General features: G+C 43.7%; 1 protein-coding gene across 1 annotated transcript; it reads left to right on the top strand.

Moving 5' to 3' along the window:
* The first annotated feature begins 6,808 nt into the window (after window positions 1-6,808).
* Window positions 6,809-22,841, top strand: SNCG (synuclein gamma). The gene is made up of 5 exons (XM_056516104.1): window positions 6,809-7,266; window positions 12,167-12,208; window positions 13,076-13,203; window positions 21,318-21,386; window positions 22,459-22,841. The coding sequence occupies exons 1-5, from the start codon at window positions 7,146-7,148 to the stop codon at window positions 22,486-22,488; spliced, it is 390 nt and encodes a 129-aa protein (XP_056372079.1). The 5' UTR covers window positions 6,809-7,145; the 3' UTR covers window positions 22,489-22,841.
* The last annotated feature ends 709 nt before the right edge of the window (window positions 22,842-23,550 follow it).

Genomic DNA, 23,550 nt, shown 5'->3' on the forward strand with positions numbered 1-23,550 from the left:
ACAGTAAAAAGGGCCTACAGACATCCATTCTTGTGCAGCCTTTGCAGAGTACCTCTGTGAATCATAGTCTATTCCCATCAAAATGGAAGATTTTCATGAAGTTGACCTTCAGAGAGGTCAGGATAATTGAGTGTTTTGAAGAATTTCTGTTTAGGTTGTTATCTCTGGATGTCAAGCCTTTTTTTTTTTTTTTTCTTTTTTTTTTTTTTTTTTAATTAGCATTAAAAGAAAAACCACTAGCTAAGACCTGCTGTCAAGAGTTACCTCTATCACCACATTCTAATAATTTTTTTTTTTTAAGACTGTTGAGGTTACATGTAGTTTTCTTACTGGTTTTGCTTTGCTAGTGGTGCTGCTTTTAGTTTTGTTGCTTTCATTAACTGTGTTTCTTCTTTCACTGTCTAGCAGGATGATGTGCTCTGGCATTTTAAAGAATAAAGTGAAGGAGAATGATGTTCCACTGACAACACAAGTGGGAATGCAGGACTGCTAGATCATCTTGCAGCGTGAATGATGAGATGAGTAGCCCAAAGTTCAGTATGTCCTGCAGAGCATTAAATGTAAAGCTTTCATGGATTCATTCCAATACCAGCTGAAAATAGAAGATAAAATCTCTCCAGGATTTTGGAAGGCCTTGTTATTAAAGGCTATGAATTTGCATCTCCTTATCACTGGCTGGGTTTGCACCCCTCTCCTGATGCCCCTATTTTATCCTTAATGGAAGAACATAGAGAGACACAGAAGTGCCCCTCTGACCTGTGGTAGACACTGCTGCCCAAGAACAGTGACAGCAGCATATGGGGCCAGGCAGGGAGAGGTTTTACTAATTCTAAGGGAAAGCCTGTTCTTCCTGTAGCAGTCACTTCTCCAGGGAGATGAAATCACAAGGTCTGGACTGAAGACTGAAAAAAATTAGCAACTTCCCTGTGTTCCTTCCTGCTGCTTTAATTTCAGAATTGTGTGCATCCTGCTGTAACACATGTTAATGTGTGAATATTTCATGTGCTGTGTTTCACATAGAAATGTGCTTTTCTCACAAGTAACTGGATGTGACCTAAGCATTATATTTGTTTATGTATTAAGACCATTGTCAGGAAGGAACTGAAGCAAACATGAGACAAAACAAGCAACAGGCTTATAACCTGACCTGCAGTGAGATCCAACTTGCAGAGAAGTGACTTTGTGCTGCAGGTATTGCAGTCATGAGTGTGATCCCTCCCAAGTGGGGGGGCAGTGTTTCTCTGCCAGGATCCTCCTGGCTCAGAGCATCTGCTGCTCCTCCAGGTGCAAGAACCTGTTCTCTGTACCTTTGTAATGGTGCTGCCCTGTGGGTATAGCAGGTTAATCATTTAGCATGATGGCTTTTTGGTAGTGGTTACGAAAGATGCTAAATATGGAGCAAGGCAAGGGATGACATCCCTTTCCTTGTGGTAGGCATGACACAGGATGCTGCCATGAGCACACGAAAGGCATTCATTAGTCAAAGGAGCTTCCTTACTGAAAAGTAGTTGAGAATTTTGTGTAATAGCTGTTATAATTTGTGGTATCTCAATAACACATTCAGGTTGTACTGTTGGTTCAAAACATCAGATTTGCTGGCAGAATGAGCTGTAAGTTTTCTTTAATGTCTGTAGAGGAGTGTATGAGGAGTGTACCTACGCAGGAATGAGATACACTACAACTTTGTCTCTTTTTTGGTGTTTTTGGGGTTTTTTTAATTGTTTGTTTTTGTTGGTTTTTTTTTTTTTAATGTATGTGTGTTATTGCCTCAGCATGGAGCCAGGGAAAACATACATATATTTGCTGTGACAACCTTCTTATTGCTTTCTGAGGTCAGTGTCTTCTAGGAGGTACTTTGTAGATGAGAAAGAGTGTGCACCAACTAACATCAGTAGATATTTAGTCACCCTTCAGGTGCCCTAGTTTAGTGTTGGTGTACCTTACAGCACTGGGTACCACTGCTCTAATGAAAAAATGGCTGAGTTAAATCAATTAAAAGATAGTTTGGAAAATTACTTGCTAAGTGTTATAGCGAAGTGTTACTCCGAAAATATACTTGAAGCTCATTCAGTAAGTGATGTTATACTAATAGTGGTGTGGGGATGTTTGGAGATGCCCTGGTAGTTTTCACAAGATTTTAGTGGCTCTAAGAACAGCTAGCCAAAAGATACTGTTCCTCCACTCTGCATCCCCAGTTGCTAGTGACTGGGAAGTACTTCCTCGAAATGTTCAAACTATTCTTTGAGCTAATCTTTAAAGAGTTGATATTGCCAGTTACACTGGATCGATCACTTATTCCCTGGGATCTTGCCAATAACTGTGAGAATTGCTCTTGCCTTGTCTGGTAATTCTAACCACTTCCATTAAACACAGCTCTTAACCCTCTCTGATGCTGCCCACCCCAAGAATTCAGTGTCCTATTTGCAATTCCATAACCAAGTCGTCAAATGCCAGCACCATCTCCTGGGTAATCTGCTTAAAGTGCAAAATCTCATCTTGGCCCCTTTCCTTTTGTTTAGGGTCAGAGCCCTGCAGCTGCAGCTGGATAGGAGGTGGGCAAGCTCAGAGTAAACAGTGCCAAACAATGTGTTTGATCAATGGCTTGTCCGATAAATGGCTTGGCTGTACTTGGGAAAGAAATGCTCTGGCTGTTCCAGTCAGCATGTCTCTGGAGAAACAACCCTTAGAAATTCAGTTTTCACTTAATAGATTCTAAATAGATTAATCTGTTTGTTTCTTTTCTGTCTTTCCAGATTCACTGCCTTCTCTGTAATGTTCTTAATTATAGACTTTAATTCTGAATCTGTGTACTTTAAAGGGGAAAAAAAAAAAAAAAAAACTTTGAAAAAATGTTTTAAAAGCCGAGAAAAGATAAAGGAGGTGTTGCTTTAGACTCATATATCCCAGTTCCAAATCTCTGAAGCAGACTGAGTAACTGAAAGGATTTTATGTCTGGGAAGACAGTTTTGTTGATAGTTGCACAGCAAGGGGATAACTTCTCATTAGGCACTGGGATTTAGATCTGGAAAATGCTGTCTCATCCCTTGCCTGCTGGCGATGCGCGCTCATGCGTGTGCAGCTGCTCTGGGGAATAGAGCACGGGGACAAGAGTGTCAGGAGGGGACTGCAGGGCTAGAGAGCAATTCCTTTTGCTGGTCTGTCTATCAGAGGGAGAAGATGAATTCCTGCTGCCTTTATTTTTAATGGTTTGCTCAAAAGCTATCAGTGATATTCGACAGCAGAGATCAGTCATGGAAGATCGCTGTACTGGCAGCACTCTGTGCTGCATGTGGCTCATCCCTGTGTGTGTTCCTGAAACATGGCTCATCCCTGGGTTATTTATTCCCTAGCTAAGGAAATTAGCTCATTACCTATGCAAACATACATGCAGGGATTCAAGTCCTAAACTGTTTACCAAAGGATGTCAGACAACTGCTTGTTTTCGTTAAGGCATGGAAATGACAGATCTGTGACAGTTCTCCTTTCTGTATTTTGAAGTTTGCATAAATGGAGACAGAGAGAGAGGAAGGATTTTTGTTTATATTTAGCAAGGTTCAATCCTGTTAATGTTACTATTATTCTTCATAAAAAAACCTCCTGGACAAAGGATATTTACCAGCCACAAAAGCAGTCTGTCTTTCCTTTCCTTTCCTTACCTGTCTTTCAAATAATATCATATCCAATTTAGATACTTCAGTAGAAGATGACCAAATCACACTCCTTTCATCCAGCAAAATTACTTTGTCAGCTGTTAGTCTCCAGCATAAGTTCATTGTTAAAGGACAAGGTTAAGGCTTTGTGGGAGGAGTAGCTTGCTACTGGGAAGATTCAAGAAGGAAGAGACCCAAATTAAGTAAAATCCTGTTTAATCTCTTGCAGGCACAAAGGAAAAGACAGTAGAGGACAGGGACTGTTGATTTCTGCTTTGCATTCTTTTCTTTGCCTTGCATCAGTGCTTTGGGAATAGGTAGACTTGAGTTAGAATTCTCTTGCCCATATTCCAGAACTGCTGGCAGACATTGCACAGACCTGCTTCTAGTGTCAGCCACCAGCACCCAGGGACAGGTGGAGGCACACGAGAGGTGGGGAACTGCTCCTTTCAGGGGAAGTTTCAAGAAACTCTGCTGTTATCCAGCAAGAGGCTCAATGGTTAAGTCTGAGCAGACAGAATTCAAACTTTAAATGAACAGCAAGAGGATGGTTTGTCATTGCGCAAGTCAAGACAAAGCTTTCTTTTGGTGTTATTCAGATCAGCCAAATGTTTTTGAGATACAGATTTGTTTACAGTGATGTAGCTTAACTGGCTTCTCAAAGTGTTGCAAGGCAGAAAACAGAGAAAAAGAGGTTGCTGCTGGGTTAGGTAGGAGCTTGGGGTCTCTGAATTGCCTACTGGAGGCCTTTCTCTTTAGCTGCTAATTTTCATACCTGATACAAAGGGGGAAACCTTACCAGGCAGAAAGCTAAGTCCGTAGTAAAATCCTAAAGCCAAGGTAGCTTGTGTTGACTCCTGTTGTTAGTTTTGTCTGAGGTGGGATTGGCAACAAAGCGGGACTGAATCCTCTGCTTTGAGTAGAAGGATCCTGCAGTCACCTGGAGATGACAAACACTGAGGAGCCATTATGGATGCTTGCCCTCTATAGATCCCCTACAATGTTGTCTTGAATCCAGAGCTTTCCTGAAAAGGTTTCAAGGTAAAACAATGCCTGTGCAAACTGGCTGCTGCCTGGGAGGGATCCAGCAGCATTGAAATATGTCTTGTGAGCCCTTTCTCAAGGTCATCGGGACAGAAGGCAGGAAAGGAGTATCCCACTTGAGTATTGGCTAATTCAGTCTGGTGGTGATTCATGTTTTACCATGGATTTTTCATCCCAGGATGGCTTGGTATTTCATGCATTTGTTACCTTTTATAGCAATGCAAAATACGTAAAATTGAATTGTACAAATCACAATGACAGAACAATAGCTGAACGAAATCAAGATACATTTCTCACTCAGCCTTATCAGCCTTGGAGTTCTGAAAATACCAGTAAAACTCACAATCCTGGGAATGTCTGTGCTCTACTTTACTGGTCTTTAAAAGCCTGGTAAAAAAAGTAAATAGGCCATGGAGCAGATCCCAAAGATGGTAAACTCATTTCTTTAACAAATGTTGTTAAAACAAGACTCCTGCCTGTGCCTGGTGAAATCAGTGGCAGTTTTGTGACTGGCTCCAGGAGCAGGGAGGTTCAACCACGTTGTATGGCTCAGTAAGGTGCAGATATCTTCAATTTGAGAGCACCTTGGGAGCAGGAAGGAGCACAAGCTATAGCCACAACCACCTAGGGGGAATTTTTACAGATGGTAAGAAAAGCCTTTTCCACTTCTTGCTGCAACATTCTGGAGCTATGTAAGCTCCTATAACAATTGGTATGCTGTGCTGGTCTTCCTCTGATTCCTGCACTCTTTAAAATTAACAATTGATAAATTCATTAGTCTGACAGAGATTTGGCTCCTTTATGTTCAGATGGAAATTTGTTCTTCATTTATAATTAAGGAGACTTATTTGTGAGAAAAGGTTTAAGAACTGTGTGTGTTATTTCCCAGATCAACAGCTTTTCAATAATTTCAGTGTGGGGTAAAAAAGTCACTTCCAAAAACTGAAGAATCATTCTTAGTTCCACAGTAAGAACTATGTTTGTGTGCATGTTTGCATGTACACACAGATACAACATTTTTTGTTCAGACTTTTTTCTGTGTAGTCATTCCCCATCTGACACTTCCAGGCTAACTTGTGGCAGCAGTAGCTTGCAGACCACTGCACTTCATGACATTGTGGTGTGCTATCTTTCCAAAGTGCAGCTCAGCCTCTGAATTTTATATTCTGTTTTCCTGGTGAGGAAAAACAGACAAAGCAGGTCATGCTTTGGGCTCAAAGGCTGATGCAATGTGGCTTCCATAGTTTCACATATGCCACTATTAAAAAAAAATAAAAAAAATCACCTTGCTGCAGCAACAGTTGCTTTCACAGCTAGCACTGAACTTCATTTTGCTGGTGGGGCAATAGCTGATTTGGGCCACTTAGGATCTACTTCAGAAAACACTTCAACTTGAGTTTAACTGCAAGTACCTTAGGATATCCACCTGTGATTAATGATCATGTTTTGGTATTCTTTCCTAGCCAGGCCTTTAGGCTGGAAGGATTCTCTGTAAGATTTCCCCAGTCAGTTCTGTGCTGGCTGTTCTCACCCTGCTGAGCTCTGCAGCACCAGCTCTGACGTGAGGGATGGTGTTTGGTGTGAGATGTTGTCTCACTCTGCAGCAGTGGAGCAGGACTCTGTCTACAGCAACTCAGATAAACAAATAGGAAACAGGATTTCCCCCAACAGGCGTCTGATTTTTCAGAAATCCGTTGTAATGGGATGTACAGCTGAGCAAACCCCACAATTTATACAGAATGACTTCACACTTGACAAACATAGCAGGTGGGACCTCAAGCTCCCTTCACCTGAGCACCAAGCTGTAGCTGGTTCTCTTTTTCTCAGGATTTACTAGAAATAATATTCTTGTTACCATTTTTGCAGGGTGGGTTCTGGTAACTGCCAGACCAAGAGACCTTGACCCTGTTTGTTTGCTACAAACACTGTCAGTGTTCCGTGCTCTCCACCCTCTGGGGCCCAGGAGAGCTGGTGTTTGGCTCCTGCTGCAGCCTCAGGAAGATGCCCTTTCAGGAACTCAGCTCTTCTGTAAAGTCTCTCTCTTCACTGAGACCATTCTTCACTGAGAGCATTGCAGTATATTTTAAAAAGCTCTGTCTGTCTGGAAATTCTCCAGACAGCTCCTTACCTACTGCTGTCATCGTCCTGCTCTCCCCCTCCCTTCTTAAAGGTTCTCAAGCAGATCTGTATCATTAATATTTCAGTATCAGCTGTACACAGGCATTGGCTACACTGCAGCACACTTCATCAATAAGAGCCAGCGAGGGCTGTGAGCTTTGCCACACTGCCTTCATCCAGCACAGGAGGAAGAGCAGAGGCAGAGCCTGCCAGAGCAGCAGAGTATCTGCCGAGGGTAAGGCTGCATCTCGCACTCCCAGCCTCCAGGTGCTTTTTGCTGCTTTTGCTCCCTCCTTCAGATCATCCCAGATAATACCCTAACAAGCAACAAGAATGGATGTCTTTAAGAAAGGTTTCTCCATTGCTAAAGAAGGTGTGGTGGCTGCTGCAGAAAAGACCAAGCAGGGAGTGACAGAGGCTGCAGAGAAGACCAAAGAAGGGGTAATGTATGTAGGTAAGAGAGAACTAGTTTTGATCTACTTTTGAGCATGAACAGCTGCATAGATTGTCTCTGAGAAAGTCTGGGGAAATTATATTGTGGCTGAAGCTTGGGAGTGACTAGCAGCATAGTCTGGATAAGATCCTGAGCTCTGCAAAGTTGCTGTGAGAACCTGGGTGGGGTAGCACAGCTTCCCCGTGCCTCAGTTTCCCCAACTGTAAGTTAGACATAGAAACCACTCCTTCAGGGAAGGCAGAACGATGTTAAGGAGCAGATGCTCAGGTGTAAGGTTTGTTTGACTATTCACTGATTGTTTGCAGGATGAGTCAGGCACTCTGCAGGCAAATGAGCACTGCTGGTCTGCCTCACCTCCACGCTGGGAGGGACTGATTGAGGAGGTCCCTGAGAGGAGCCAAGGTTGCTAGTAAGAGTGGATTGCAGGATGTATCTGTTTCCCCACAAACAAATGGGTTTGTCCTGAAATCCTTCTCCTGTTCACCGACCTCCTTCGTTGCCCATGCACACATTAATCTTGCTTTACAAGAGACGCCCAAATTCCTTTTGCCCAAAGAATAGGATCTGGAAAACAAGTGTGCCTGATGTCCTGCCTAGAGAACTCTTTCACAGTTAATGGGCTGAAACCTCCTCTCTCAAGGTCACCCTCGAAACCCACTATCTCCACTTATCTAGCACATGCAATTATATGGCTGGATGGTCAGATATTCCATATAATACAAACTAGTCATATGTTCCCAAGACTGATTATCTCACTGCTGATTACTGCATTTTACACAGCTCTATTTTTGGTGGATGTGGGAGTGTTTCTTTTTGTAGGAAAGTTTACATGCAGGCTCTTCCTGCTATCATACTGCAATATCCACAGCTGTACTTAGCAACTATATTTAAAACTGCTCTATTGCCAATAGCTACAGATAAATATTTGTACATTGCAAATTAAATATAAAATTTGTACATAGCAGGTCTGGTAATGTCTTTATCTTAAATTTCTAAATACTTTATTATTGACATGCTGGAAATGAATGGATGAACAGTTCACATTTCAAATTGAAGCTGACTCACAAGAAAAAAAGGGTAAGCAGCATCCCTATAAACAGCTAGACTAACTACAGTAAGTGAAACACCAGTCTAAGAAATGTCGTATCAGTGTCACATTGTGTCACCATTTCTACTCCACCTGCTTCCAGGTCTGAGTCATGTCAGGGTTATTCAGAGTTTTTGTACATAATTTCTCACATCTCTGTTCAGTCACGTTGTACAGCTCCATACTGTGACCTGGTTTTCATTGGTGAACAACCAAGAGGTCTCTTTAGGAGATTCTAACCTTTTCAATAAAGTTTTCTATGAGCCTAAAACTAAAAGCCTTGGAACCTTAATCTCTGAATGAGGATCAAATAAGGATCAAGGTGAGGATGAAGGGCTTTCTCCTTTTATTGGTTTGATTTGTTGGTATACTGCTGGTTCCTGCCCTGTCATGCACTGGACAGAGCTTTGCCTTGGCCTGATTCAGTTCCTATTAGGAAGCTCCCCCTTTAGGGAAAATTCAGTCTTTCACAGGCAGGAGGAGTAAAGGCCAGATGCTGATTAGCTCAGAAAATGGGGGTTTTGTTTTAATAGCCAGAGAAGGTGGAGGTATAAACTGGAATGATTAGTATGTTGTTCATGCTGCCTTTTGTCAATTTGTGCCACATAAGGAGTAAATCAGAGAGCTGAACTGTTCCTTCCTTGCTTCTTCCCTAGCAAAGCCCAATCCCAGTAGCTTCATCTAGAGCATTAGGTGATGAGGTTTGAATTTTTGGATGCTAGGAGAGAATAATACTGTATTGAACCTCAAGGGTCTTTTGAGAACATCAGGAAAGAGAGCAAAATCCCCAAGGACTAGGATGGATGAAGTGGATCCCTGACTGTTATTCAGGTTTGTGTTAACTCATTGCTGACTCTCTGAGGAGGATTCCAAATGTTTGGGCACAACCACCAGATCTGGTGAGTCGCTGCTGCCCAAGAGAAGAAAAAAATGCTCACTCAGAGGCATCTGTGTGGAGTGAACAGCATCACTGGGACACTGTGGCCACCTTGTCCCTGCTCTGATCCATCTAGGTTCAGCTCCCAAGGCCCATGCCAGGGCAGGAGATGCCTCCCTCTGTGCTGAGCCTGCAGTGCAGTGCTCCTGCCCTGCCCCAGCCTTACTGAGCTGCTGGGGTGGGGAAGAGAGTGCACAACAAGAGAGGGAGAAATCCTGCACCATGGCTCACCTGTGCACTTGCTGAAATCACCATCTGCTCTCCTAATTCCAGCAGCCTGAGTGTGCTGAAGTATCAGGAGATCCCTGCTTGATTAGTGTGGATCCAGCAGCTGGTTCAGTGGGCTCTCTTTTTTAATTTGGTTTGAATAGGGGTGTAAGTGATGCTGAAGTTAATTCATGAATTTGATGCAAAGCTGCATCAGAGTATTGAGTCATTAGTACTGTTTAATGGTATAATTCAGGAGCCTCAACAAAGAATGCACTTCTAGTTTTCCAGAATGATTTTCAGCAGTGTGTGTTGCAGAGAGGCCCAGCACACCGAGCTGTGTTTAAACTGAGTGGTTCCTGCAGGACCTAATGCACATCAAAACATCCCTTTCCACTCTAGACCTTCAGGGCATAGCACTCCAGCCTCGGCCCCACCCTGGCGGTCCCAAAGCTCTTGCGGATGACTCAGAACAGGCAGGATGCACGGACTTTGAATTCGGGGTACAGAAGCTGCAGGCAAGGACTAATGAGCGAAATGAGATTGAGCATCAGGTGATTGCTTTCTGATTCAACAGATGCGGGCTGCTGGCAGGAGCTGCGCCGGAAGGTCGGGTTTCGTGCGGTGCATAATGGAAGGGAGCCTGAGTCATCGGGTGTGGCTGGGCGGGGAGGATGGGGCGAGCTCTCCCAGGCTGCAGCAGTGACTCTTCCCAATGACATTGCTCCCATCGTCAAATGGATTCGGATGTTTTTCTTCTATCTGCATCCCTCCTTTCTGGAATTATTTTCCATCCGTAAATACCACACCTTGCCCATTCCCCTTCCCCATAAAATTATTGATCCCAGATAGTCACCTTAAAAGTCTGGAAAAAAACGTACAAAAGTGCATCTCTTGTCTCACTAAGCATGTTTACTGCAAAACTGCAAAGGCATGAAAGGCTGGTGCAGCAAATCATGTACTTTGCTTACCTGTCAACTTCTGTTTAACCAAAAACCAGAAAAGGGCTGAGCTTGAGCATCTGGGTCTGATGTGAGACAACCTTGTATGTCAAATCAATATCGTGACAGCCTTTTCTTGGAAAGGTACTGGGAGGGAAAACAAAGCAGGATGGTGTCTGGATTGAACCTTTGTGTTTGGCCCATTCAGGGACTCACATCTGTGCCTTGAGACTTGCCCCTGCTCTGCTAGTGCTGTGCTTCTGCACACATTTGTGCATCATGGGCACCATTATTAAATCCAGTTCACAGCAGTGCACATGTACACCACTAGGAACTGAACCTTACAGCAGTAACAAGTTAAAGGTACAAAGATTTCATCTCTTGACTTCTAAGACAGTTTGGGAGGGTGGAGTGAAATGCTGAAGGCGTTTTGTTCTGCCCCAGGCAAACATTGCAACCACCAAAAAAAATCAACAATTGACAATTGCATTCAATAATACATAACATGTATCAGGCAGAACAGAGCTGGGCTGGACCTGTTGTTATCAGGGCACTGCACCTGTTTTGCTTCTCAGGCTGATAATGAGAATGAGCTGTGGTTTGTAGCTGATTTCTCCCACTATACCCATAGATGTTCCACTCTCATGGAGTCAAAAATCTGGCTGGTTGTTGTCCATTTTTATCATTTTGATAGTTGGCCATAGAAATCCCTTTGTTGTATCAGTATGGGAAACCTGAAGAGAACCTGTATAGGTGTAGATGATTTGAAATATACACTAAAGTGGGACCAGTGGAATATTTTGGCTTGTGTTTATTTAACTTCCAAGAGAGATAAATTTGATCCTTATTTTTTTTAATGTGCAAAGCACCTAGTTACCATGAGGGCTCCCCATCTACCATATGATTAAAGTTATCTGCAGTAGTATCAAGTAGAAGGTATATATAGCTTGTCACTTCAAGCATGGAGGAAAATCACAGAGATTAATTATTCCTTAGGGCTATTTGTGTTGCAAGCTGAATGCCTTCACATCCTGTTAGCTTTTCTACATTGAGAACAGTGAGATAAATTACAATGTAAGCATACATATGGTGTATTTTCATAATTTGAGATAAAACCATCTGCTATCTGTGTATTGCTGTGAGCAGGCACTTACAGCCTAGGCTGAGGCACCAAACTGGGAATCTAGTAAGTAGGTATGTAGTAGGTGAGTGGTGGCTCTGGAAATTCAGTTTCAGATTTCTCCAGTCTTTATTAGTGGAATAGAATGAGACTTTAAATGACCCCTGCAGCCAAGTATCCTGCTGAAAGGCAGGGGAGAGTCATGGATGTGACTTCTTGTCTTGCAAGAGTGAAGTAAGTGAGGTCTTACCAGGTGATTTTATTTACAGTCATTTTTACAACTAGCTTAAAAGTGATTTACCACTACTCAACTGCTCATTTTGGAAATATTGCAGGGATAATTTTTTGTAATCAAGATTTTTCAGGTTTAGGCATCTCCAGAGAATTTGCTATTGAAGCTCTCCAACTCTAACACAAAGGTATTCATTGGCTTTACTGGGGAGGGAAGCTGGTCTCTTTTCTGACTCCACAAATGGTTTGTGTCTGAGCAGGAGATACCAGCAGCACCTTGACTCCCCACTGCACTTCCTCAGAGCAGGAAGCCATCTGTGTCCAGCATCAGGGTGTAATTTCCAGGCAGCACTGATGGATTGTGTTTCCTTTCACAGGCACCAAGACCAAGGAGGGCGTAGTGCAAAGTGTGACCTCAGGTAAGAACACAGCCTGAGAGGGATGTGGAAATCTGTGGTGATTGTTAGACCTCTTGGCAAGGGCATCACCCCTGCCAAGTGGGAGTTCTCTGTGGGACACCACTGATCTGCCTGACCTTCCCACTGATAAATGCAGGCTGCTTGCCAGGAGTGATGGTTCTGGCATTTGCAGTGGATACAGATGGGAGAAAATATTTAATCAGTGGAGTAGGTAAGAAAAAGTCACAGAAAGGTTACTTGGCAGACTGGGATGAGTCACAGCAATTTAGACATTTCACAATGTCAGGTGCACAGCCCAGCACGCAGAGAGGATTTACTTGCATCACATCCTGTCTGGCCAAAACTGCTCTTTGGGAGAGTCCTGTCAGGCATTTGCAGAGTCAGAGACCCAAAGGGTTCCTTCTAGGATGTCCCCAGCCCCAAGGCAGAGCAGCCATATGGACTGTCCTGAAGGAACATGAATGGATCCTTTCCCTAGAGAGTTTAATAACCATTGCTTTTTTTCTGCCAAGAGCTATTAAGTCAAACAGAAGGTAACCTGGAAGAGATCATGCAGTCTGCAATGCAAAATATCTTATTTACACTGTTGTCTCTTAGTATCAGACAATGAATTTTTCGTTCTCTGGTTGCTCACAAAGACTGACAGCCTGCAGTGCTGCTCTCTAAGCAGCATTTTGTGCCAGACAAAAATCCTCACGTACACGATCTAAATTCAGACGTGATGTCATCTAAAAAGTCCAAACATGGACTTCATCAGGACTAATTTCTTCTTTTAAATCAATGCAATCATTTTGTCATCCCAGGGAATTTGGCAGGCTCCTGGCAGTGTCTAGTTTGCTGACCTTACTGCTTTTGTTGAAACTGCAGTTGCTGAGAAGACCAAAGAGCAGGCCAACGTGGTGGGAGAAGCTGTCGTAGCCAGCGTGAACACAGTGGCAAACAAGACTGTAGAAGGAGCAGAGACCATCGTGGCCACTACAGGAGTTGTAAAAAAGGTGTGTTTGTTTACTCTCTGATGGGCAGGACAGAAGAGCCTTTGGATTACACTTAAACTACCTGCAAACATTTACAGTTGATAATTTTACTTATTTCATGAAATATTTTCAGCAATATCTGCTTTTGTATAATACTTAATGTTATCATTTAATGCTTAATACAGTCACAGAATCATTTCGTTTGAAAGGAGATCATCTTGAGATCATCTAGTCCCATCCCCTTAGGGCCAGTGAGAGAGGACTGTCCCACTGGGTTTTGAATATCTCCATGGAAGGAGACAATATTCCTGGGCAACCTGTGCCAGTGTTTGACCACCCTTATAGAAAAAAGAGAATTGTTTTCTTCTGTTCAGAGGGACATATTAATCACTTGGTACCTATTGTCTCTTGTCCCATTAGTGGGCACTGCTGGCAAGAGTTTGGCTCTCCATTTTCTTATGAACATAAAAGCATTTTCCCCAGGGACTTGTGCAGAAATGTGTCTCAGTGGCAGTGAGCATCTGGGCTGAGTCAGAGCTCAGGGATGTGCAGAGTGGGAAGGCACGGGAGCCAGCACTTGCCCCCACCCTGAGCAGTGCTGATGGGATCCCCAAGCTTGCTCCAGAGGCAGCAGAGGGCAGCAGCAAGCCAGGCAGAGCCTGACTGAAAGCCTGACCCTGCTGCTCTGCTTCCTGCTGGTTTGACAACCAAGTGCTTATTGATAGAAAGCCGCGTGACCCAAATTGTGTACGGATTAAGCCTCATTCAGACAAGGCATCTTCTGTCCTCAGCCTAATTTGGCAAAAGGGGCTTCTTCAAGTGAGGGGATTAAAGGGTGTGTGAAGGAGCAGAACAGCTCCTTAGATGAAGGCAGTGTTGATCATTAGAGAAGATGCTTTGGTAACAACCAGCACACATTTGTACAGCAGAGGCCAATACTTGGCAGCTCTTTGGTAAACACCTTCCCCTCTTCAGAGAGTGTGATCGGTGCTGTTGATGGCCACATGAGCTTTATGAGTCACAACAAACCCAAACCCAGAATCAAAGCAAAGCCAAGCTGGCCAAAATTGTTTTAATTGTTCAGATAGTCAGCTGATTAATTTCCTGACCTGCACATAAACACATTGTGATGTGAAACAAAACTTCTACACAGCATATAAACCCTGAGAGAATAGGCTAACAAAAGAGGAGAACAGCAGCTACAAGTGACGCAAAATGTCCTCCTGAAAGCATGAGAAAAGGGCAGATACAGGAGTTCTGCTAAGCCCTTGGGATAAATTTAATCTCTGTTCCCACAGGGAACAGCAGTTAGGCTGCAGGAGTGCAAACAGCGATTCCTAATTCCATGGGGCCAGAACACCCCTTCCTACCTTTAGACTGACCATGGGGTGATTGACCCAGGAGAGTGAGGAATTTGCTGATGGTAGGAATCCCTGCTGCAGATAGCGAGCTGTCTCCCCTCCAGCAAGGACTGAGCAGCAGCAATCCTCTTCCCCTTTCCTCCTAAGTGAGAACCCCACCTCAAAGACTGACAGCTAGAGTTTACAGCTAATTTCAGAGCTTAAACTAATGCAGGTTTTCCAGAGAGCATCTGAACTGTTGTTCTGATGTCTTCCCTTGATGTCTGATTCCTTAGACTTAAGATGGAGATCGATTAAGAAATAAAAAATTAGAATGTGTCACATGCTAAAGGGCAGACTAAATGGAGCCAGGAAACTGCTTTGGATACAGCATGCCAAACAGCAGAGGTGGGCAGCAGACTGAAAACAGGAGGAGAAAAACAAGACAAATCACAGGGGAAAAAAAATTCAGGAAAAACATTTGTTTCTGTGAAAAAGGGTTCTTTTGTTATGCTGGTTTAGTTCAGCTCGGGAGTGCAAATCTTTTATTCATACTCACCTATTAGATCCAGGTAGTCACAGAAGATTGAGCTCCACATGCACATCGAGTGCATACCCACAGCTAATGGGTAATTGCCATGGAGCCAAAGCTGCTCCAGAGGGAGGGCCCTGAAAGGAGGATAAGGAACTGTGCTGGGCTCTCAGCACCAGCTGTTTTTTCTCCAGAAATGCTCCTATCCTAGTACACAATTAGCTAATGGAAATACATCCAGAGCAGCACCAGGCACTGTAATGCATGTGGGAGACCCACTGGAGATAACACTAAATGATAATGTACAGCTTTTAAATGTTTAAACAGTGAATACCCGTTGTTATAATCCTGCCGTCCTGGAATCATCACAAGCATTTGAGCCCTAGAAGTCTGAGTGAGCATCCAGTTGCATCCAGTCCTGAGTCCTTGTTTGTGCTCCATACCATCCTCTCTCTTTCTAATTACACTGAGCACTTGCCAAGACCTTATTCAGGTTTCAGCTATCTCCAGTGTTGTTCCCTGCTATAGAAGGGTGTTCAGAGATCTATGAATGCATGGCACTGGGCAGTGCTCAGGGTGACTTGGGGCTGGGCACTTGAGGGGCCTAGAAGACACGTCTGCTCCCAGTATTAATATCAATTACAGAGAGCTTGTTGGCATTTATCTGTGCATTTGACAGCTGGGATCAGTGGCAGGCACACATTAGGAAAGAGAGGGGTACTCTAAAGCTTTTGGGCTAAGTTTTGCTCAGGATAGCCGTGGGGTGCAGGTGTGATTTTGGCCATGGGAAGGAATTCAGCCCTTTGTTGCATCATGGCAGGCACTGAAATGTGGACCCCCTGGCAGCCTGCTGCTCCTTACTGTCCTTGGGGGGAGCACTCAGAGCCACACAGAAGGGAATGGGGCTGAAGTAACCCTACACCTATGGAGGGGTGCCAAGCTCCAGTGAGAGCAACCTTGAGTAGTGCTGGCACTGCCTGATAGGGCTTTGGCACTGACCTGGTGACTGCTGAGTACAACAAAGTATTGACTCATCTGGGGGAGTTTTTAAGCATCAACAAAAAAATCTGTAAATTAAGAGATTATAAACCCTCCACAATTTTTCTGATAGAAAAAAAAATTAAACAAGTCAGTAGGGTGTTCTGTCTGTGCCTTTGCACCCATCCCCATCCCTGGGGTGGACATTAAGAGATTCCAGTGAGATTATCACCCACTAAATATCCCTGTCTTAGAAGAGCATTAGTTCTTCGTCTGTATGACACAGCACAGAGCTTGCTGCAATGCAGACACCAGGTGGTTGGGAACAAGCCCTTATACATACACACGCTCTCAAAATGTCCCTCAGGGTTTGGAACAACTTCCCCAGTAACTGATGCTTCCCTACACCCTCCTCCTAAATCTTCCCTTTAGATCTATTTGTCCTGTCAGTTTTTATGTCTTAGTTGTCAGTTCATGACTCTGTCACTTTGAATTGGGTCTGATCTTTTTTTCACTTCACCGCATTAATTAAATGAGCATTTGTCAGTTATGTGCAACTGCTGGGTGCATTTGCTAGATCACAGAGTTTCTGTGCACCTGATCTGTGCACATGGGCCGCACCCACGCCATGGCTCATCTCTTTCATAACAACTGCACATCTTGAATGTGAAAGACTGCTCTTCATGGCCTAATTCCCTTCACTTACACCCTGAGATGTCTCCAATGCAAAGAGTCTGTTGCACGGAAGAAATTAGAAGCAGAAACTGACCTTCCTGTCCAAGTTAGATTGGGCTGGGCAGGTGTGACAAGGATAGAGCAACCAAGGGCATCTGAGAAGCCACCAAGGGCAGAGCTGCTGAGCAGGAGGAGCAGGGAAATCAACAGCCAAACTACCCAACAATTAAGTAGAATAAACAGTTAATACTTGTTCCCCTTTGTATTCAAGCTTCCCTGTATTTAGTTGATGCAGTGATGCATCCCAGTGGTATCCTTGCACATGTCATGGAGCACAGCAGGCACTTTTTCTGTGTTTCCCTCTCAGTCTCATTAGTGCATCCAGACAGACATTTTCCCAAGCAAATAGCTGAGTTAGTGGCACTGGTGAAGCCTTAAAGCCTACGAGACCATGGATGTACTTCATGGCTCAAGGCTGTACCCCAGCAATCCCATAGGATGCATGTTAAATGTGTATCATTTGCATAAGCAGTCCTAGGAGACTCTCAGAGAGTCTGGCTGTGAGCTGGACAAAAGCAAAGCCACCCTGGATTTGTAGGGTAAGACAATTCTGCGTGCCCGTCTGTCTGTCCTGTTGGTGGGTCCACTCACTTTAACCAAGGCTTGACCCCTTAGTCAGAGCTGTTGGCATCACTGAGCACACTCTGGAACCTCTCCAGGACAACTAGTCCACAGGACCTGCCAGGCTGCCTGAGGCTTCCCTAGGGAGTGGTTTGGGGATGCTGCCAGCCAGCATCGTGTTTGATCCAGCACCCAAGGACAAGAGCATTACAGGAGGCTGAACCTCTCCACCTTATGCAATTGATGTCCCTTTGAGGGTTCTTAAATTTGTAGCAGATTAGGCTGCCAGTGAACATCTCTGACTTTACAGCCTTAAAATAGTAATAATAATAATAACAATAATAATAATAATAATAAAAATAATAATAATAATAATAATAATGGAATCTTATATTTGGACTGCTTTCTCTGTTATATAAGGAAAATAATAAGATTGTCCAAATATTTGGGGGCAGCAACAAAACTCTCACTGGCCTGTAAGATAATACAGACAAAAAATATAAGTTCCACTTCATATATGAACTCAGCAGACAAGTCAATTGCTGAAGAGCTGAAAAAGGGAATTTCATAGAACCTGTGAAAATGAGAAATCTGAGGAATTAAATTGTAATTAACTTCTTCCAGTATTTCTGGGCTTTTAAAATCAGTTTTTCAAAAACTTATTAGAATACCTGAACCCAGAAGCCTATTTAAGAAGTCTATTTAAGAAGTCTATTTAAGAAGTCTATTTAAGAAGTCTATTTAAGATCCTTTAGCGTTGCACAGGAATATTTTTATAAATGGCAGGTCTTAATTTGTTGAGTTATTAATTAGTGATAGCTGAACATGTACCTCTGTTTCATAACCTTAGCAAAATATTGCATTTCATATATATAGATTTCCTGTGGTGTATATTCTACATAAAACAATATTTTTAAACACACAAAATATTTAAAAACTTGTTTACTATTCTTGGAAGGAATTCTGAGGTTTTGTGTTTCACTTAACTATTATGTTCAAGCACTTCACTTTTCTTTCTTCACTAGCAAAAAAAGATTTGACTGCCCATCTAAAAAAAGAAGAAAATAGCCCATAGCAAACTAAATATTTACACTTTTTTCCATGTAAAATACTTTTTTCTAAGAAAGGATGTAATTCCTGAGGGGAAATATTCGGCTTGCCCTTTAAGAGCAGGAGGAGCATTACTAATTGCTTCATGGTTTCAACATGCCTTTTGCTTAGGAAATGTTATCCCTTTTAATGAGGAGATGAACACTGACAGGAATGGTAAAATTCTTGCTGCTAGCCAAGGAAGTTGGATTTTCACCCTCCTTTCTTGCCCAGCATTGTCCTGTGAGTCAGTGTTATAGCTGGAGCTGGTGCCCAGGAATTTCTGGCTCTTTGTCCAAAGTGAAGACCCCTACAGCATATGGTCCTTCTGTGTATGTTGTCTCCTGAGCAGTCCTGAAAGCCCCAGCTGACACCCAGCTGAGGAATGCAGCCCTTCCTCATCTCCTGCTCCCTGTTCCGGGCAGGGTGAAGCGTGAGAAAAAGGCTGTGAGGCGACATCCCTAACACAGCCTGACACCTCTTCATCCTGCTATTGTGCTGGTTCCTCCAGCACAGTTTAGAAACACCCTCCAGAAACTCAGTAGTTTCCCTTTCTAAAAATAGATGGTTGATTTTTAGCCTTCTGAGCAGTCTTGGCAGAGAGCAGGATCTAAGGGATCTAGCAAGCAGCACAACAGCTGAACAGGGATTCTCCAGCCCACCCTTGGATGGGTGCTCTTGGATGCAGTGTCCCAAGGGTGGTCCTGAGAAATGTGTCCCTCTCCCAGGACTCCTGCCACATCTACCAGAGCTGAGCTCCCTGCCCACAAGAACAATAGGTGCTCATACCCTGTAGAAAGATGGAGTGCACTGCACTGGTCCATGTCTTCCTGTGAGCTGTTCCCCAGTTTTCCCAATGCAGCTCAGCACCTTAGGCATTTGCCTTTGATTGACCTTCATTTCACACAGCAGCTGGTAACTTCACCAGCAAAGCACTATGAAATACCTGCTGTTCAGCTATTGTCAGTGGCTTGCATTGGAGGTTTTTTCCCTTTCCACCTAATGGTCAAAAATCTGTTTGGAAAGCTTCAAAATGCAATTTGAGGCTATTTGCCTGCTTTGGCCTAATGTGCACTGTTGAGTTATAAGGTGTTGATATGTAAAATGTAATATAAATGCAAATGTAAAGTGCTTTAAAGCCACAGGCTGGATCCTGAGGCTGGATGAGCATCCATAAATTCAGAGTAGTGAGCTGTTTGCTGGCAGCAGGAGAGCTGACTCATTTCAGAAATACTGTGACCGAGTGGCTCCATCAGAGCAGTGGCCTCCCCTGAAGAGCAGCAGGTCTCTGCAGGAGAAACTGGCTTCCATGATGTGCAGTTTGATGTCATTTGGTTACCTGGGCTTGCTTAACACAGCTCAGGCTGGTACCAGCAGGAATCATTTCAGCCAACAATGCAGTGCAAGTTGGGCATGTTCCTTAGGAAGAGATGGTCACACTGGTTCTCATCTGGAGACACCAGCAGCACATGGTGCTCTCCACAAACAGACTGATCAGCTCTGGTCTCAGCAGGGAGATAAAGGAATGCCTGCAGCTGTGACAGACATCAGTACAGGGCTGCAGTTCGTACCTTGGCTATTTTCAGTCTCCAGTGGATTGATCTTACAGTAGCTTGCCTGGAAAGCAGGAAGCCCATAGGCCTGAAAAACAGGTTGCACCCCTTGGTGCCACAAATGGATCTGAAATTCAATTTCCAGATTCAATTTTCGTGGGCTCTACTTCGTATCAATGTAACTCTATCTACTTTTCCCTTTTTACTTCACATCACCATTTTTTCCCAAATTCAGTCCAAAAAGCAGTGGGGATGCCAGGGATGTTCTCCTACTGATGAGAACTCTTGTGACTATACAGGAAAGGATGTGTGAAAAGGAAAAGAATCCCCTAAACACATGGAACATGAAGTTCTGTTTACAGTAGGTTTGGCAGGGACATTGATTTGCATTGCAGCAGCACCAAGCACCAAGCCTTGTGTTTCCAAAATGTTGAAATTCCTAACTTTGCCTTGCATGGAAAAATTGACTTTTCCTTTCCATAATATATGTGTCTCTGGTTCCCTCTATGGTGGCCCTGACTTCATGCAGCTGAGTCATTCAGGGAAACTGCTGGGCATGTGTGCTTGAAGGGAACAGAGAATCTCTGTAATTTTAGTTGAGATCTCTGGTGAACTCAACTAAAATTATAGAGGTTCTCCCATTTCTGCTTCCCCTTACTCTCACTGCCTGATTCCACCCAAATGCATTTCTGTCTTCTGTCCATCCCCTGTGCACATCCAGTATGGTCAGGATTTTATATTCTCTTCCCATGAGGCCAAATTGTGTCTGATGTAATTACCTGGTAATGCAACGTTTTCTCTTCTGTGAATTGCAAGGTAGCTGAAAGATGCAGGCAAGTAGCTAGAATAGCTCCAAATACTTAAGTAAATGCTTGGACTCAAACAAAAAGAAAAGCTTATCCTTTGATAATGGTATTTCATCTGAAGCATGACATTACCAGCACCACAGTACTGCTATCTTTGATTAGTTTTAGTCTATGCAGGGAATGCTTAGGGTAAGATAATGCAGGGAAAGGCTGGGTATAGCCTTGCTATATGTGAATTTATTTGTTCCTCCCAAATTTCTTCACACTGAAGGAGACAAAACTCTGGTCCTGATGGCAGAAAAAGATTTTCTGTATGAAAAAAGACCCTAAACCAGGCTGTAAGAAATTGAGTCGGCTTTTTCATAGATACCTGCTCTAACCAGCTGCACAACAAAAATGGATTTCAAGCAGTATCTGCCATCTGTTAAAGCTGCTATTTTGCTGGGGGCTGTAATGCTCAGCCCCATCTAGTGCAGTCTAAGATTAGGGGATGACTCTGCATGTGGCAGCAAGGACAAACATCTTGCTTGTGACTTGGCAGGAGGACCTGGCGGCGCCCGAGCAGCCCCGGCTGGAGGGAGAGGGGGCCCCGGCCAGCGCTGGCGGAGAGGTGAGTGGTGCCAGGGCCCCCTGCCCCGGCTCTCTGTGCCACACCTGGGCTCCCCCTGGCACAATCTGCCCCTTGCCCTCTGTGCTTCTAGAACTGCCATGCAAGGAGCCCATCGCTGGTCCCGCTTCCCTGAGTTGTTGGACAAAAATCTGGGCTCATCTGTTCTCACCACTTCCTTAACTTGGGAATTTTCCATGAGTGGCAGATGGACAGATTGCAAACTGCTGCCTGATTTGGGTTGATTTTGGGGTGTAAATGCACATATAAAAGTTAATGCTGTCCTATGGTTCTGTCATCACATGGAATACCTTTTTCCTGTTTGCTGCCATGCTTTAGAATAGATTTAGATAACAAGTTTGGTTTTTCTATAAATTTTTCTGTGTTCAAATTAGTTAATTTAATTTTTGAACTGTTCTACCTGCAATGTTCTTTTGAAGCCCTGGGCCAATTTCAGCTCTTGAACAAGGATGACTTTTTGTCCAACATGGACAGCAGGGGCAAACACTTCTCATGTGGTATTTCCTTTACAATTTCAGTGTTAAGGCCTTTGTCTGCCCCTTCCACAAGTACTGCATGCACCCAAACCCCATGGGTTTCAGCCTTTCTGAAGCTCAGGCTGTTTTCATGGTCCCCAAAGCTCCCAAAAGTCTCAGCTTGCACCTACCACCCACTTCCAGCCATCAGTCCCACTGCCAGTTCCAGAAATGGGCCCCATAATCCCACTGGCTGCAAGGCTGCACCAGTGCTGATGTCAGGCTGGGTCAGGCAGGAGCAGACCCAGGAGCACAAAGCAGGACACCCCTGCCAGTGGAGCCTGGCCCCACATTAGCCTGACTTCCACCACGTGTGAATTCACACCCTCATTTTCCTCAGAGATCTGAATTACAGCAGGAGTGTGTCTGGTTTCCAGAAGGAATGGATAGTTAATTTATTTTCTGCATCACCTATGGACCTCATTGTTTCTTTGCTGTTTGTGGGGTTTTGTGTGGTGATTGATTTTTCTCCTAAATTTATTTATATATATTTTCCACTGGAAATATTTACCTGTTTTCTTATCTGTCTTCTCTCACAGGGTGAAATTGAAGGTAATCCATCAAGTTAGGGAATTCTTGCTCAAAAGAGACCATTCCAAGAGCATACATGGAAATATTAGCTGACATCACAACAGGAAAATCCCACTGTCCATAGACTAACTACATTCAGCTCTGTAGTCTTGCACTTGCCTCATAAACCAGTTGTACAATATATGTAAGCCAGATTCCTCTAATTGTAAGTAACTGCAGGTGTGTACTGGGCTGTGTGTCTTTCCCAGCCTCCCTCCTGGCCTCCCAGTTGCTTTGTATATTTTGTTTGGACTCACAAATCTGTGTCTTGCATCCATATGCACTGGCACTTGGGATCTCTAGGCATTGTGGAAATACTTTTTTTTTAACTAATAAAAAGTGTTTGAACAAGTTTTTTGTCTTGTCAGTTTTGTTTGCACATTTTAGATGTGGACCCTTCCAAACTGATACATTCTTCCTGAAAAGGTGCAACTCAAAACTCAAAACTGTAAGGGCCTTAAATCATGTTGTAAGAGATGAAAAATATGAAAAATTGTATTTTTGAAGACTACTGTAGGTAGGCTGGCTTTCTCTCAGGGCTGAAAAACAAATATTTCACTTTTTAAATACTTGCCATGTTTAAGAGAGAATGTGGAGGTGATATTGGATGAAATAAGGCTTTTTGACGGAATGTGAAAGTGATGTTGAGCTCAATTTATTCTGTTTGCACCAGAAAGCTTTGACAGTCCTGACATCAGGATATAGCAAGCTGCCAGAAGCTAATTAAAGAAATGTGATAGGCACCAACTGACCTGATCAGAAATGCACAGCTGCTGGCAGGGGCAGGCAGGGTTGCTGTGAAATGTGTGAGTGTGAGGGCAGGTGCCAAAGGAGGATCTCCTGGTGCACCATGAACACGGTGCTGGTATTGGTTACAGCACACTGCCAGGCTGCAGATCAGCTGCTGAGTGAAAGCAGCAGAGACCCTCCACATTCACCAGGGTAGACAGCAGGAAAATGTTGCTCATATCTGTAAATAATGGGCTAACTTTAAAGCACATCAGTCGGTATGGGTGTAAAAATGTTTTTTTTTATTTACCTGCAGGATAAGGCAGTGTAAG

Source organism: Oenanthe melanoleuca, unplaced genomic scaffold (assembly GCF_029582105.1).
Source record: "Oenanthe melanoleuca isolate GR-GAL-2019-014 unplaced genomic scaffold, OMel1.0 S273, whole genome shotgun sequence".
NCBI lineage: Eukaryota > Metazoa > Chordata > Aves > Passeriformes > Muscicapidae > Oenanthe > Oenanthe melanoleuca.